This window comes from Tachypleus tridentatus, chromosome 1, assembly GCF_004210375.1.
Source record: "Tachypleus tridentatus isolate NWPU-2018 chromosome 1, ASM421037v1, whole genome shotgun sequence".
NCBI lineage: Eukaryota > Metazoa > Arthropoda > Merostomata > Xiphosura > Limulidae > Tachypleus > Tachypleus tridentatus.
Genome location: NC_134825.1, coordinates 54,913,546 through 54,930,846, shown reverse-complemented (window position 1 = coordinate 54,930,846; position 17,301 = coordinate 54,913,546). Strand labels below are relative to the sequence as shown.

The 17,301-nt window shown below is 33.0% G+C and overlaps 1 protein-coding gene across 3 annotated transcripts in view; it reads left to right on the top strand.

Annotated features, from left to right (window-relative positions):
- Window positions 1-16,508, top strand: part of LOC143249175 (uncharacterized) — a 58,920-nt gene extending 42,412 nt beyond the window's left edge. For all 3 annotated transcript variants that reach the window (XM_076498653.1, XM_076498638.1, XM_076498645.1), the window contains one exon: window positions 7,917-16,508. In XM_076498653.1, the coding sequence (XP_076354768.1) occupies window positions 7,917-8,554 (638 nt within the window). In that variant the 3' untranslated portion in view covers window positions 8,555-16,508. The remainder of the gene's footprint in view (window positions 1-7,916) is intronic.
- The last annotated feature ends 793 nt before the right edge of the window (window positions 16,509-17,301 follow it).

The window sequence follows — 17,301 nt, the reverse complement described above, 5'->3', positions numbered from 1 at the left end:
AAACCTCGACACGTTTTCCACGATATACTCGTCCGTGGTGGAATTCTGCTTGCCACTTAGCACGGAAGGCTCAAAAGCGGGCCTGGGATACTTTTCGTAGATATCCGACACTTTCAAACCAGGTTGGTTTCCAACGGGCCCGTGCACATGCTAGGTGGGTAAGATGTCAAAGCCAGAAGGAATCTTGGATTAAGTTCACAACCAGCATATCTTCTACCACCAGTTCCAAGATCATATGGGACAAGATTCGAAAGGTTAATGGGCATTACAATTCTGTCCCCCTCTCGATCTTGCTCTCTGATGGTCAGGAGGTGACTGATGTTCGGAACATCGCTAACACTCTAGGTGAAAGCTTTTGCCGGGTATCTAGTACTTCTGCTTGTTCCTCCACCTTCCTGGCCATCAAGTCTTGGGCAGAGCGATCACCTCTTTCCTTTCGAACTGACTGTTTCTTTTACTATAATTGTCCCTTTACCCTGGTGGAACTAAAAATGGCCCTTCATCGGTCTGCCAGTATGTCTGTTGGACCTGATGATATTTATTATGACATGCTGCACCATCTATCTCCTGCTTCTCTTGATGTCCTTCTGATTGTTTTCAACCGAATCTGGCAGGAGAATGTTTTTCCTGATGCCTGGTGCCAGGCTATTATTATACCTTTCTCTAAGCCAGGGAAAGATCCCAAGATTCCTTCAAACTACAGTCCAATTACTTTGACAAGCTGTCTCTGTAAGACATTAGAAAGGATGGTTAATGCTCGTTTTGTTTGGTTCCTTGAATCAAACAACCTACTCTCGCCCACCCAGTGTGGGTTCCGTCGACAGCACTCCACCACAGACCACCTAATTCGTCTTGAAACATCTATCAGAGAAGCCTTTCTCAACCGCCAACATCTTGTATCAATATTCTTTGACATATAGAAGGCTTACGACACAACATGGAGGTATGGCGTTTTGCGAGACCTCCATACATATGGGTTACGTGGCCATCTACCCATGTTTATTAAAAAATTTTTAATGGGCAGGAGATTCCAAGTTCGTGTGGGTTCGACACTTTCCCGTTCTTTTGTACATGAACTTGGAGTCCTTCAAGGCTGTGTATTGAGTGTTACACTCTTCAGTATAAAGATAAATGCCATCACTGAATAACTCCCTCTCACTGTTGCAAATGGGCTGTATGTCGACGACTTTCACATCTCATGTCAGTCGTCAAACATGAGATATATTGAGCGGCAACTACAAACCGCCCTCAATTGTGTGCGGAAGTGGACTCTGGCGAGCGGCTTTAATTTCTCTCTCTCCAAAACTGTATGCATGCACTTTTGCCGTCGGCGGGTATTCACCTTGATCCTGAACTTCATATCGGTGAAGTTTTGCTGCCAGTGGTCCCTGAGACCAAGTTCTTGGGGCTTATCTTTGATCGTAAACTGACCTTTATACCACACTTAAAGCAGCTTCGGGTCAAATGCACAAGAGCACTGAACATCCTCCGTGTTCTCTTTTCTACCAGTTGGGGGCAGATCGCTGTTCAATGTTAAAGGTATATCGTGCTCTTATTAGATCGAAACTTCGATTATGGATCAATGGTCTATGGCTCTGCCAGACCCTCAGCCTTAAAGATGCTGGACCCCATTCATCACCAAGGACTTCGACTCTGCACTGGGGCTTTTCGTACCTCTCCAGTTCAAAGTATATACATTGAATCCCATGAACCTTCTCTACACCTTCGCCGTTTGCAACTATCTTTACAATATACTTTGAAACTTCATTCCTTACCAAAGCATCTCACCTGGAAATGTGTTTTCCTTCCTCGGTGGGCAGTACTTTTTCAGAACAGACGATCTGTCATTGCTCCGTTTGGCCTTTGTATCCAGGCGCAATTGGATGAATTGGGTCTGTCCTTGGATAACATTGCAGATTCCACAGGTTGGCCCATCCCACCATGGCTTATTACAGCCCCCAAATGTGACCTTTCTTTCAGTCACCTAAAAAAGGCAGATACTCCAGATTGGAAGTACCGTCTTTTATTCAATGAATATCTTTCAAACAATCATTCAGTTCCCATTTATACAGATGGTTCCAAATCAAGTAACTCAGTGGGCTCTGCTATGGTTTGCTATGGGTCAGTAGTTGCACACAGAATCCCTTCTACAGCTTCTGTGTTCACTGCTTAACTGTATGCCATATCTCTTGTCCTGGATCATATTGCAGCTGAACAGTACTCTAGCTGCACTATTTATACTGATTCGCTTAGTTTTATACTTGCCTTGGAATCGCTACACATTAGCTCACATCCTATTCTCGCTGATATTCGAAACCGACTGGCCCATTTCTCATTAGCAGCTACTTTAATCCAGTTTTTCTGGATACCAGGCCATGTTGGTATTCTCGGGAACGAGCTTGCAGACATGGCAGCTAAATATGTCTGCTTCAGCACCAACACTCCTATGCCTATTCCGTACATGGACTATGGTGTTGTCTTCAAGGCTTGGCTCCATGCCAGCTGGCAGTCCACTTGGAGTGAGCAACGCGACAACAAACTTTTTCAAATGAAACCCAAAATTGGACTTTGGCCATCTAGCTTCCGTAAAGTTCGGAAGGAGGAAGTTGTTCTCACTAGGCTACGCATTGGTCACAGTTTTTTAACTCATTTTCTTTTATCTGGAACTGATGCACCAATGTGTAGTTTGTGTAACACTCAAATCACTATCAGCCACGTTTTACTTTCTTGCCATCGTTACAATTCTCAACGACGGCAATATTTTAAACATATTTTTTCCCAGGGTCAGTCTGTAACATTGGACAGAGTTATTGGTGATGGTGACTCTGTCCACCTTGATAATGTTTTTAATTTTTTAATGGCCATTAATCTTTTTATTCTCATTTTAGTGTTGCATATTTATTCATTACACCTTTTTAATTGTGGTTCCTTTTTTACAGTTTTAATCTCTCTCCTTCAATTTGACATTGGACAATGGCCGGAACATTAAATAACTTGACACCAGGACTGGAAAGACCAACTTCAGGTGACTGATGTTGGTTTTTATACTTACCTGTTAGTCTTCCTGGCGGGTTATGATCATTACCATTCTGCTACAGATAGTTCTTTACAACTTTGTTGACTGGATGTCAACATTGGTTTTTTACGCCATTTTCTGTTTTAATTGCCGTTTTGCTTTTATCTTCAATTACTTTTACAAATTTTACTCAATTTACTTGACTTTTATCTTTTTACTGGACATTTGGCTACTCATTATTACGATTTTGCGGAGTGTCTTTTAAAACTTTTATTTTTTTACATTTTGATAATAGCTGCTATGACACATAACCCGGAACCAGGACTGGAAAGGCCAACTTCAGGTGATTGACGGTGGTTCTTGAACTTACCTGTTAGTCTTCCTGGCTGGTTATGATCTTACCTATATTGCTAGAGTAAATACCTTACATCTTCTTATACTCTGCCTTCTATCTTAACATTGTAGACTGGGTGTCAACATTGGTTTTGTACTTTTTTGTTTTACCTTCATTTCCATTTATGTCTATTACTACATTTATTTTTATTTTTTATTTTTTTTACATTTTTACCGAATGTCTGGTGCAGATAGCCTCGCTGCTTTGTGCCATAAAACACTAAATCAATCAATTTTTCTGTTTACTGTTGCTGTAAATCACATTACATAAAGATTGGTTTTTGGAACATATACAAAATTTCTATCACTGATGCTACTATTATCAAGTGTACAAGTTATTAAAGTAAAGAACATATTTTTACTGTTAAAACTTGCGTACTTGATAGTGGTTACACTGGTGATCAAAATGTCATATCTTTTCTAGAAACTAATCTTAATTACTGTAAAAGCTGTAAATTATTATAAAATACTTTATCAGTAAGTAAACTCATAATGAAACTTAAGTACTATTAATACTTATCTTTGAAGTATTAATCTCCTTTCTTGAAACACAAATACAGGTGTTATATATAATTTAGGTAACATTCTTAAGAATGTTTTGTACATTTATGAATTGCAAGGTTTTTACAATGAAAGAAGTTCTTTCTTCTACTGTGAAAAATTAAGATTATCTCATGCTTAATATATAATGTGAAAGGTCATTTTGAGAGTGTATAACATATGTTTAATTCCAGTCCCAAGGCAATATACTGTTTACAAAACAAAATAGTGGAGTCAGATATTTCTGGGATATTATGACCATCTTTTGTGTAGGTAGATCAGCATGCATGTTGTGAAAACATAGTAAAAATATATTTGTCCTGATTTTTATGTTCATGGAAGTTTAAAGTGCCCACAATATTTCAAAAACCACATTCTTCAAATTTAGCCTAAATCAAAAGTTTAACTTTTTTACATAAATAACTCATTTTTGTCTTAATGATTATTTCCTTAAAACACAATTTTTACTGGGGTTACCAATTTATTAACATTCTCAAAGTCAATATTAGTATGAAATTTATCACACTTGTTGATACTACTCTTCCATAGAATCCTCTAAAATTCAAAACTTTTTAACTTGTTATGAGTCTAATTACAACTAATGAAGGTATCAATTAAAATTAATTGTTCATAATTTGTTAATCTTGCAGAAAATTTAAGTTTTTAATTCAGGATATGAGGATGTTGACAGAAAGTGTGTGTTATCAATTTTCACATGTTTTTATCATTCGTAAGTAATGTTATGATGTTAAAACAGTTCATGTATATCTTTATCCCTGCTGTATTAATTATACATATAATATATTACTGAGAGCATACTATCAGATTGCAACATCATACATTTATTTGTTGTTAACTTGAAGGTTATAAGAAGTATTTAATAGTGTTTCCTCTTTCTATGAGGTTTCCAATTTTTAAAGATCAGTGCTACTTTAATTAATAATATTTGTGAGATTTGTGCTTTGCCTTTTGCCCTTACATACACACACACTGAGTATTGACACTAAATAATCCTAAATGAATGTTTTCTTAAATTGTATCATTGGTGAATTAGCTGCAGTTCTTTACTTTTATCATTTACAAAATTCAACTTTAATTTTGTTTATTTGGATAAACTGCCTATAATTATTTTTGGCCTATTACAGTTGTCATTCAAATGCCTTGTTCCATTAAAAGCTCATGTTTTGTCTTGTCTTTCCTCATTTAAACTCATTACTTACTTGGTTTTATGTTTTCTAAATTTTGTGTAATAAAAGTGGTTGTGACCATCTGACTCATTCATAACAAATGAATTTAAATGTGAAAAGCAGTCAACAAAAGTCCCACAGAGGTCAGAGTTTGAACAGGTTATCACAGCAATACTTCTAATAACAAAAATGCAGGTCAAATCCCAGCTCTTACCACAGTATATAGTCTTCTTCAGCAACTTGTTGAAGACAGAGTAGATTAGCAGCTGAAATATACAGTAATTATTAACACGTCAGTAATTTTTAATTCATCGTATAAGCTACTAACTATGATAATGATCTGTATCTGATTGTTTCAATTGTATCATGTGTATTTCATATCTCAAATATTAATTCTTATATATACACACACAATTTTCTAATTCTACCATTCTAAGCTGAGAATCTGTAATGACCTTTTTTTTCCCCAAGCCCTTATTTCAATTATATTTGTCAAAAGGATTTTTTTTCTTTTATGTACAGTATCAGTCACACTCTTTGATGCTTCCTGACTGAGACTAAATACAGACTCAAATTGTTTTTTATTTTATTGTTACTTTTCTTGAACATTTGAGTAGATGCGCTCTTTTCAAACTTCTCTCCTTTTGGCTTCAAATCAGTTGATATTTAACTATTGACTGGCTAGTTTATATCCATCTGGATCCTCTTGAACTTTTCAGTATTTATCCTTTGTTGTGCTGTATTCTTCCTAGCTTCGTTTGTAACATTAAACAAATATTTTTCTTTTTTATATAATACATTAAAGGGTAGAACACTGCTCCATCTATGCATTCTGCTTTTATATGGCTCATATTTTGGTCAAGATTTTTGAAACTGATCAGGAAATTCAGAAATCTATCCTAACAAAGGGAATGAAAATAGAACCTCAGGCTAATATAAACATCATAGTGCATTGACTTTTTAATGTTGTATATTGGTTATTTCTTTATATTCAGTTTCAATTTTTAATCAACTGTCTCTACAGTTTGGTTGAAAATTTTATTTATTGTTTGCATTTGTCTTTTGGTGCTGCTTTGTAGCAAGATTACCTAGTAACACTATGTAATACGAATTTTGTTCCTGGATAGTATGTGTTATTTCTTAATTGCTTAAAGTTGTAAAAGTACAGAAAATGGCCATTATTCCCTTCAAACTTTGCTTTTGTGACCTGGATAATGAAATTTAGAAATTAACCTATTTTCTATGTGAAAATGGACAAATTTGCACATTTTCATTTACATAAGGTCTGAATAAAACATTTGAATCAAGATTTACATATATTTATACTAAAGTTATACAAAAATGTTTAGAAGCGAGTAGTTTTTTGGAGATTTGCGACTGTAATGTAAATCACTTTCACGTATCAGCTCCCAAATATTGTCTCCCATCATGTTTTTGTTATAAGCTCCCAGGTCACAAAGCAAAGTTTGAAGAGAAAAATAGGTCTTTTCCATTTACTTTAGGCATAAGCAATTGAGAAATAACACTTTCTGCCCAGGAACAAGAAAAGGTAAAAAGTTTGTTAAATAGTGTAATGCATTCTGTTTCAAATCTTATACAATGTTATACAATGGGTTTTGTTCTGTACTTTGGTTCACATTAATTCATAGTACTGATTGAGAATAAGACAGTCATGTCATACAGAATTATAAGTAGTGGGAGGAAGCTTACTGCAATAGCTGTTACGAATATTTAGCTTCTTATACAGATGAATTTATCTATTAATCATTGAAGTATAAATTACATTGTTTTATATCCACTTTTGTATAACTTTTTTATTTTTACTGATTTGGAGATTGAAGTTTATGCAGTTAGATGCTGAAAGAGGAAAGAATTATTGTTGATGTTGAAAAAAATATATTAATTTGAATATTTAAGTTTTTTATCTTAATAAAATATAAGCTACTTCTACTTATCACAAAAGCTGTAAAATGTATTAACAGGTATATTATTAAAAGTGCATTAATTTCTTCAATATTCTTGATTATAATTTATTGTCAATACAGGGACAATCATGTTATGTTCATACTGTTTGTATATATTATGTTGATTTAGACTTTGTCCTCTCACCAGAGAAATGTATATGGAAATTAAATATTCAAATACCTAACACGTCATCTTTGGTACCAACCTATTGTCTAAAGTGCAGTGAACCATTCGTAAAAGTAAACCAATTTCTGTGTTTGTGTGCATTTAGAATTTTAAACTAGAATGTATAAATGCTAGCTGCACATGTTGTATTCTGCAAACTGTACTAAAATCTTATATTTTTTAAATTTATTATAACTGTATAAATATATGACAGGATATAGTGTGCTGGGCATAACTCTAGTCTTATGGTTGGTTTTTCCTAATGAATTTGGAGAAGTGTTAATACTAAACAGTAAATGCACTTTTTGTAGAAAATAAAAGTGTAAAGCCACTTTTTAGTAACAGTTTTACCACCAAATTCTTCTATTATTTGTTTTTTTTCCTTTTTTGAAATTTGCTCATTAACAAGTATCATACTTTGGTATACAAGCAAATGCTGGTAAATTATGCAAATATCTTCATCTTCTAATTCGTATCAAAATGCATTCTAATTGACTTTGAATAATAAATTATGAAAATGTAACTGGATTGAAAGATTTAGTCTTTTATATAATAATTCCATTCATATGTAGATACTAAACAATTTGTGCAGGCTTTTTACCAAAAGCTGATTATTGTTTTTAACATGACATTTGTTTTTATTTTCATAGATAAGCTTGAGATTCACATTCCTTCATCACAAGAACAAAAGTCCTGCTCTTGTGGCATATGTGGAAGTGGATTCAGCTACCATTGCAAGTTATTGGACCACATGCGAACCCACACAGGAGACAAACCATTTCACTGTGATGTCTGTGGAAAAACCTTTTCCCAGAAGAACCATTTGACTCGACATTCTATGATTCACACTGGGGAACGTCCCTACCCATGTGATTTTTGTGGAAGAGGTTTCTACCGGAAGGATAAGCTGTCCCGGCACAGGCGTATACACACAGGTGAGAAGCCTTACATATGTTTAGCCTGTGGTAAATCATTCTACCGCAGAGATAAGTTAACACGTCATATTAAAATGCACAGTGGAGAAAAGCCCTTTATGTGTGCTATCTGTGGAAAAAGATTTGTTGAAGAAAGAGATCTGAAGAGACATAAGTGCCCTACTCGTCACTTGAACAATATTACCTCCCAATGCCAGATGACAGTTCCATGCTCTGGAATCCAGCAGCAGCTGTCTGACCATCCTAAGCAACAGTCTGATCACTCCCAACAAGAGCAACCTGATGATCACACCAAGTCCCTGGACCAAAGTTTTGAAACTCAACCTTTTCACAGCCTTTCCAATCAAACCTAATTGGCAGTATCTTCCACTTAGTAGCTTCAACATACTCTGATAGCAGTGATTATCAACAACTTCAGACATGATTACATTCCTTTTTTCCTATTTTTCTTCACTCAGTCTCTCAGATGAGAACATTGTTATTCTACGTAGAAATTACCTGTGAAAAAAATTTGCAACAAGAAATTTATTTTTAGTTATAACAGTTAGTGAGCTATGGATTTTATGCCAGAATTCATACAATTAAGAAAGTAGACAATTTTATAAGAAAAATAAATTCAAGAAAATAAAAAAAACTTAAATGTTTTGTTAACTGTTTTTGTTTTTAATTTGTGGGCTTATTATACACTTCATAATACATAGTATGGTGGCTTTTGTTAGTACATTGTTATTCAAATATTTGTGAGAGCTAGTTATTGAATTGGATTATATAATGTTATGATTTTGTTGCAAAGATTTATTATATTTTACTCACCATGCATTATAAAATCCTATATTTTTCATAAGTAATTATTTGACTTAAATAATGCAATATCTTTTTACAACTTTGTTTGATTGAGACCAAATATGAGTAGTTCACCACTCCTGACACGGCTTTATTTTTGAGATATCAATACTCTTTGATGAATATGTGCTCGTGTGTATATATAATTTTGTGTTAGAAACATGAAAGAAACATGGTGCTTTAGTTATTACTGCAGTTTATCATTTTCAAATTTGAAAAAGAAACTTGCTATTGGTGGTGAACTATTTTTTGGCAAATTTAATTTCAGAGTTGTAGAATAGCTGCAGTGAAGTATTTACATGAAGTATTTTAAAAATAATTATATATCCATAATGGATACATTAGGTCTAGGGTTATTCCAATTGTTTGTCATGACAGGTTTTACAATTTTGTTTAATTCTAATAGATTTAATAAAATGACTGTTTTACAAAACTTTTAAGGTAACTTAGGTTACTTTGTAATTTTTAACACAAAATTAATTTAACAATAGGATGTAGTTTAATTAAATTAAATATGTAAATTTCATCATATTAACCCTGTTGCGATGGGTTATAGGCCATGTCATTATGTTTGTCGGTTTGCATTCAAAATTTATTATTACTTACAGGTTTATTTCTTAATATAAAAGAACACACCTAAATATTGATTTTTTTTTTTTCTGTGTCACATGGTATGTTCAATGAAGCATTGGTTCAAATTATGTTTGTGATGTCCAGATATGAAGTCTATGGTTTAATACAAATTAGGAACTCAAATTACTAATATTGAAAAGCATGAACTGATTTTTTTTTCTATTTGTTGAGATATGTCTTGTGTACTGGATCAAACACAGTGGCTATCTATGCCACCTCTTTCCATTTTTTAGAAATGATCAGTGATCAATTGAAAGCTTAGAATGGCCCCTTTGTAGCTTTTTCAGCCATTTTAAAGTTTTAGGAAGTGACTTTGTTCTTTCAAACCAAGATATCAAGCATGTAGGTAGTGTCTTTAGCCTGCTCAAAATTATTTATTTTTTATTGACAAAATACATCTGTCATCTGCAAGATTTGAAAAGGCTTAGCCACTTATGGCAAATAGCAGATGAGTACAAAAGTTGTCTTAACTAGAAAATATAATTGTTTGCTATACTTATTTATTTAATGTTCTATGTTTTAAGAAAAATAAGGTTAGAAACTTGTTTATAAATGGCAATAATCTGTATAAATATATAATGTATAATAATTGAAATGTGAATGTATTTTATAAAATGCTAGTTCACTGAAGCCCAGCCAAGATAGTTCACTTTGTAAAGAGTACAGTTCACTTTTATATTATTGGATACGGTAACATGCGCTGCACGTTCTCTGAGTTAGTGCAACTTCAGTAATGTTAGCCAGGCATAACTGGAAGGTCAATATAATAAATGTAGAATATATTGAGATTTAAGCTATTTATACTAAACATTGTATTTTTGTGTTATAAGTTGTAGTCATTATAGAATGAAAAATATAATTTATATTTATTTCCTAATTTTTTATGGTGATTATGAGGTCAGTCAAATTGACATACTCCACATTGTTGGGTTATAGAAAATAACAGAAAAAATATAAAGTTTTACTGAAAACGAACACTTGAAATGTATTAGGTTTTAGAGATCACATAAATAATTTGAGATTTTTGTGGTGAAGAATAATTTTATGCCGAGCCCATCGCAAAAGGGTTAATAATATTTTATGTATATGTATATTATTTTATTGTACACTATTTTTTCTTGTTCAATAAAAATTAGTTTTAAGAAATTTGGTTTTGGAAGATTTAAGTATATTGCTTACCTTTTGCTTTTGTACTTAGAATTAAATTTTTCATTGTTTTATGTTTCACTAATGCTGAAAGAAATCCTCACCAGCACTGATATTTACCATTCTGGCTTTAACAATTCTGTATACATGTATAACCTAAATATTTGTAAAATAGTAGTTATTGCTGCCCATTTTTTTCCCACATTATATCAAGTAAACTGTAATTATGTGAATAATGTGTTGAAGAAACATCAATATACAGCTTAAATGAATTCACAAAAGCTGGTGAAATTAGTATGTATTTAATTTGGTCATATGGCTAGAATGGTAGAAATTGCTTTCATGTTTTAAATGCCAAAGCTTGATTTTATTGTTGTTGTTCAGTTAATTAAAAATAAACTGGATAAGTTTTGGAGATATTCTGTCTTTTCTGTCAGGAATCACTTTGAGGGATTTGTTTTTGACTCAGTAAGTAGCACAAGATGCATTTAAAAAGATATGATTTAGTCCATAACTCAGATAGGGTGATTAGTACCACCTGGGGTGGCAAGTCCACATGCTTATATTTTGAAGACTAAGTATCTTTACAAGGCATCTGGCTAGAATAGTTTTTTGTATTTTTTCACTGCCTTTATATATATATATACCTTGTCTTCTGTGATTTGCAAATTTTAAGAATCTTCAAAGCAAATTTCATCTCTAAATATTAGTACTAACCTTCATCCAGTTTGCTTCAAACTTTAGCACCAGATAAAATTGTGTAATGACAAAAAGCTTGAAGTTTTATGTTGATATTTGTTATAACTTGGGAGTTAAGTGAAATAAAAATCTACAATTTCAAAAGTCCATAAAAATATACCTTTCAAATTCAATGTCTTGCTATATTTCAATAAAAAGATCAATTTGAAATGTATTTAAATACCAAACATTCACAGAACAAAAACTTTTTGTAGCAAAAAATCAATTACTTTGTCTAAATATATATTGTTTCAACTGAATTTCACATCAAAAATGTTATACAGAGTAGTCACAATCCAAAAATATTTCAAGAACCAAAAATGGTATAGTGGTAAAAATAAATGCAAATGTTTACTACTTGAACTGGTTAAGAACAAGGTGTTTGCACCTTCTACTGTTGTCATCACAAAGTTCTTGAATATTTTAATCATCATCATCATCATTCTGGTCATCAACTTCAGGATCATAAATGTGCTCTTTCATATTGCTGTCACTTTCACTACCAGGTTGCTGGTTGTTTATGCCTGAAGCCTTTGTATTTCTGTACATGACAATCTGTTATCAATACAAACACATGGTCTTGTTGTACATCAGTTTCTCATCATCTCACATTGCATTCCTCCCTTAGTGATACAAGGCTCTTCCAAATCCTCCCCATTCTTTGATTCATCATGAAATAATAAATTATTTGCATCATTATACTTTATTTTTACAAAGGTAATTAATGAAATTCAGTTAGTCTACAAAACAAAACAATTATTGTGTAATAATTAATTAAAGGTAAGTATTTGATCAAAAATATAAAGAAAAAAGAGGTAATTTTTATTTTCATAAAACAAAACTTAACGAGTAATTAAATTAAAGGTGATTATTTAAAAAAAAAATTGAAGAAAAAAACTTTGAGTTCAAAATTGTAACTTAATATCACATTTCCATTTAAATTGTACAACTTTAATAAGAACCTCGAGCCTTATGTTGAAAAACTAAACGAGAAAATCGATGAATAAAACAAGTCTTGAAGATTGCCATGCTCGCATATATTGATGCATCGTCTTTTTTGTCAAATTATTTGTAACAACACTGAAGGCACATTCAATCAAGCATGTGGTCAGAAATGGCAGAAGTACTTGCTGGACCTCTATAGCTAATTTGTTATATATGATGCTGACTTGGGGATCCAGCCACATCTTTTTTGAGGCATAGATTGGTTTTATGATGATGTCATTTTGTTTGTCCATCAACTCATCGATCCGATCAGAGTCTATAGCCAAACACTCATTGTTTTCACAGTTAAAAAAGAAATGGCAGAACAATCAAAGAGGGAAATTAGTTGTTAGAGATTGGTAAATCTATCATTCATCTCAACTTGAAGGTTGGAAAGATGTTCAGTGAGGATTCTCCCTAATTTCTCCTCTGGGGTCCAAGTGGACCTCTTTGAGAACCAACACTGTGCAAGAGTGGGAACATTCACACTTCACCAACTTAAGTACAGCTTTTGTTGCTTGGGGGTCCAGTTATTCAGAGAATGTATAAACCACATTCAGAGTTATTTGTCCATACGTAACTTGTCGGTTTAGGCATGTTATATCCTAGTGCCTCTTTCTGAATATTGGTTTGGTAATTTGCCCACAAACTATGTTGGAAGAAGTGGGTTTTGCAAGGGGTAAGTTGGCTAGAATCTAATTCATCTCTTTTGGCTACAAAGATTTTGGTAATGACATTGGTTTACATCTAGTGTTTGATTAGAAATGAGTCTTCCACCTTTGCAAAAAGTTCATGATATAGGATCCAGGAATGGCCACAGTTTTGTGTTCCAGATTTTATGTACATGGGGTGATGGATATCTCTGTTGAAGCTCAAACAAAGATTGAGAACATTGGTGTCCTTTGCTGATAAAATGTCTTATATCCTGCTGTGACATGTGCATCTTATAAAATCATGAGTGTTTTTCCTCTCTGTGGGATGACTTGAGATAATCTATCATTGTTATTTTAGCTTTGTTCAATTTGTAATATGTACTTCTGCATGTTACATATAGCTCTTTGTCAAGTATGTTGCAGTATTCTTTTTTCTTCCAATTGGTTGTCAAAAATGTAGTAAGACTTTTTTGTGTGTAATGAGCTGCACAAGAATTTCTTCACTTTTACACTTTATGACCTGCAGCAAGGCTCTGGAATTGCTTGCCATAGTTAGATTCTCTTAATAGATGTCTCGTAATACACATGAAAAAGATGTCAGTTCTGCAGGTAAATGTGCTTTTGTGTAAAAATCATTGATGCCACATATTCTGCTGGTTTCACAAAGGTCATCTTGTCTTTTTTCATCATTTGAATAATAATCATTTCATCTATGATACAGATGGATGGTCCTGCTATATTTTCTGCTATAACAAGTTCTTAACTTCTCTGCCAAAATCTGTATTGTTGGTCTTCCATGGCAATTCATGAAAAGTGGATAGTGATCATGGAATTGGATCCAATGGGAGCATCAATACCTCTTTTAATTTTGAGATTTCTGTTCTGTGTATTTATAATTATGTGATTAAACAATCTGTCTGCTTTAAGTTGCACTTCTTTTTCAATTGGTTTCATGTATTCTTTCCTTTTGTTGGGGTTAGAGAACTTATTTGTCTTTTATTTAGTCATTTTATCATGAAATTTGTAAGAGATTTGTGGTTCAAGTTGATTTTTTTTTATTCTTATGTTTTTTATTCTGTTTCCTGTGTAAAATTGGAGTTGATCTTTGACTTCAAAAGTTATTACTTTTCCTGTTGACAGACTGACCAAGTCCATTTGCTTTTCAAATGGATTCACTGAAATGTTTCCAGTATATCAGTTATAGCATCAACATCACTCCTTTCTTTTTAAATCCTTGATGTCTCCAGGTCTGAGAAAATTTGAAGCTATTTTGGTATGTCATAGCTCACATTTGCCTGAGACATTCCAGCATGTAGTATGTAATGACCATGCTGGGACAAAGAGTAAAACCTTTTGTGCCATTTAGGATTTGAGTGTCATTATATTTCTCTTCTGTTGCCTGATCCACAGAAAAATTTCAAAATGGATTCTGAGAGCTCTCCATCCTTGAAATGAGTGAAGACAGATGAATGCTTGTTTGGTAGTTGTTGCATGCAGGGTTGGTGCAACACTTCAAGGTGTCCTAGGCAAAACAGTGATTCAGCAAGCCTCTCCCCTCTCAAAAGAAAAGAAAGAAATACAAAACTTCATTTAGCTACCCATATATTCCTGGTAACACCACCCTATACAGTTTTTTATTTCAACTAATGACATAGAATTCAAGTGATGACAGTCTTTATTCCCATTTTTCATAATTAAACTTTTCTTGCTTTTAATTTTGCAAATGTCATATATATGTAACAAGCCTTCGTGTCTACTTGTTGTGCCAAGTCACGTTTAATGGACAAAGTAGTCAGACCAACAAGTCTTTTCTGAGTCACAGAACATGGAATGCAAGTTTTAATCACTAGTGACAGGAACTGGTAGGAGGATATGTAGAGCTATTAACTGATTGTGAACACTGTTGGTGAGTTTATAGGTAAATATAAGGTTTTGTGATTGCTTCTGCTTCAGGCATTATAATTTGTGCAATGAAGATCTCTGTCTCTACTGCTAAACTTCACCTTAAATCTAGGATCAGTGGAAGATGAAACACCAAAATAGGTATTATTATTATGTGTACTTATGAGACTATTTTTCATTTGCATAAATCAGAACTCTTTCTTTATTTGATTTTGTTTCATTTTCCTGAATGTCTAAAATGTCATTGTTAATGACATGCAAGGAAATTTTGACAGAACTGGTACTGACATAGTTTTTACCTGTTGGAAAATCACTCATGAGCACAGCATCCTACTCATGACTGTAAAGCATCAGTGCCCTATCATGTAGGTATGGAAATGTTCTGTAAGTTCTCAAACTTGGTTGATGTTCTTTAATGCTCCATCATTCTTTTGGTGATTTGCTGACATTATTTCCAGAAGGTGAGTCATTGCATCACCACACTGTACAGTTGCATATTGTGCTTTACCTGTGCTAATAACAACATTCTTTATCCTTCCAACTGTAGTAGAAGTGTTAACCATTTTCTTAAACACTCTCACACACCAATGGCTTTGTCTGTGTGTAATAAAAAAAACATTCATTGAAAAGATTATTTTTTTTCTACATTAATTTTATTCATCCAAAAAAACTGATGTTCTTAAATTTCTGTATTGAAACCAAAACCACTTACTGCATTTAAACTACACTGCAGTGCTGCTGTACACGCTTGGCCTAAATTATTAGCTACCTTGACATTTTGAATGACATGTAACAATTTTATAAGGGTATGAAGCATACAAAAATGTTTTAAAAAAAAAGTTTGAAGTTGTCCATTGATAAATTATTTCCTAATTCCATGCCTTTTTGAAGTTTTATTTCATAGATCACATGTTAGTAGGGAACTGCTTGCTATAGCCCCAGTAACCCTTCTTAGCTGTCCTTATCCTAGTTGAACATCTGTTATATGTAAACTGTCAATAGTATGGGAAATTTGAAAAGTAACCAGTAACTATTTTAAGTGAGATTTTTGCACATGAAATTGGTTTTATTGACTTCCAACATTCATATGCACAAGCGCACCAATTTGATGCGACTGTTATATGGTTTATTTTTTTACTGCCTTAAAAAAAACAGCCACTAAATGAAATAGTTTGAAATTTGAAATAAGCTTTCTGAAAATAATGTTGCTTCTGCAAATAAAATGTTATGTGTGATATTTGTAATTTTTGAAGATTCAAAAGAATTTCATTGTAATGTGTTTTAAGAAATAGTTAAGATTGTTTACCTTTATTGTTGATTTTAATTACTGAATTTATGTTTCCTCTACATTCCTTCCTGTATTGCTGTTAATAAAACTGTAAAATTTATATCTGTTTTGATCTGAAAAGTACGTGCTCTTTCACTGTGCTTATGAACACTAAGTATAACAAAAATAATTATATTTGAAAATCATTGGCACACTGACTTTTTTTTACTGTTAATTAGAATGCTTCATTTAACATATGTAATAAGTTTCAAGCCTATTTTTTATCACTTACACATATATTTTTACATTTCTGTGCAGCTATTTTCTTTGTCCATTCAAACAGTTACTGAGGTTGGTAAGTCCTAATGTAAATATACACCAACATGAGAGCCTTATTAGTGAAATAACGTGTGATAGGGTAAAATGACTTAACTAAGTGTCTCATCATGTTTCATGAAAACTATTTATTTTCCAATTTTACTATGACTTCATAATTCAATAAATTACAATATAAAGACAGAGCTGTTCATCTGTCATCAGGGGCATAGATCCTGGGGGGTATATATCCCCCCTTCATTTTAGGTGGGGGTATGGTGCATACAATCATCCCCTACAGTTTGGTCTGTTTGAATTGTTTTATTGAATCACAGGCCTATAAATTGTGTGTTTGTTCTTGTGATTCTCATGTTCTTACCAATCGAATTACATAATAAGGCCTAGATGTAGGCTTTTTCAGTAGCCGAAATGTACATTTTTAATATAGGCATGCTTCTAAGCTTTTTGATCTAAGTTTTAGTTTGTAACTTTGTAAGTATCAGTCAGTATGCCTAAGTATACATCCAAGTATCGTGGCAACAAGATTACTCTGTGACTACATGTCTACATCTTTCAGGTTCACATAATCAGAGATTACCAAATTGCAAATTGAACAGTC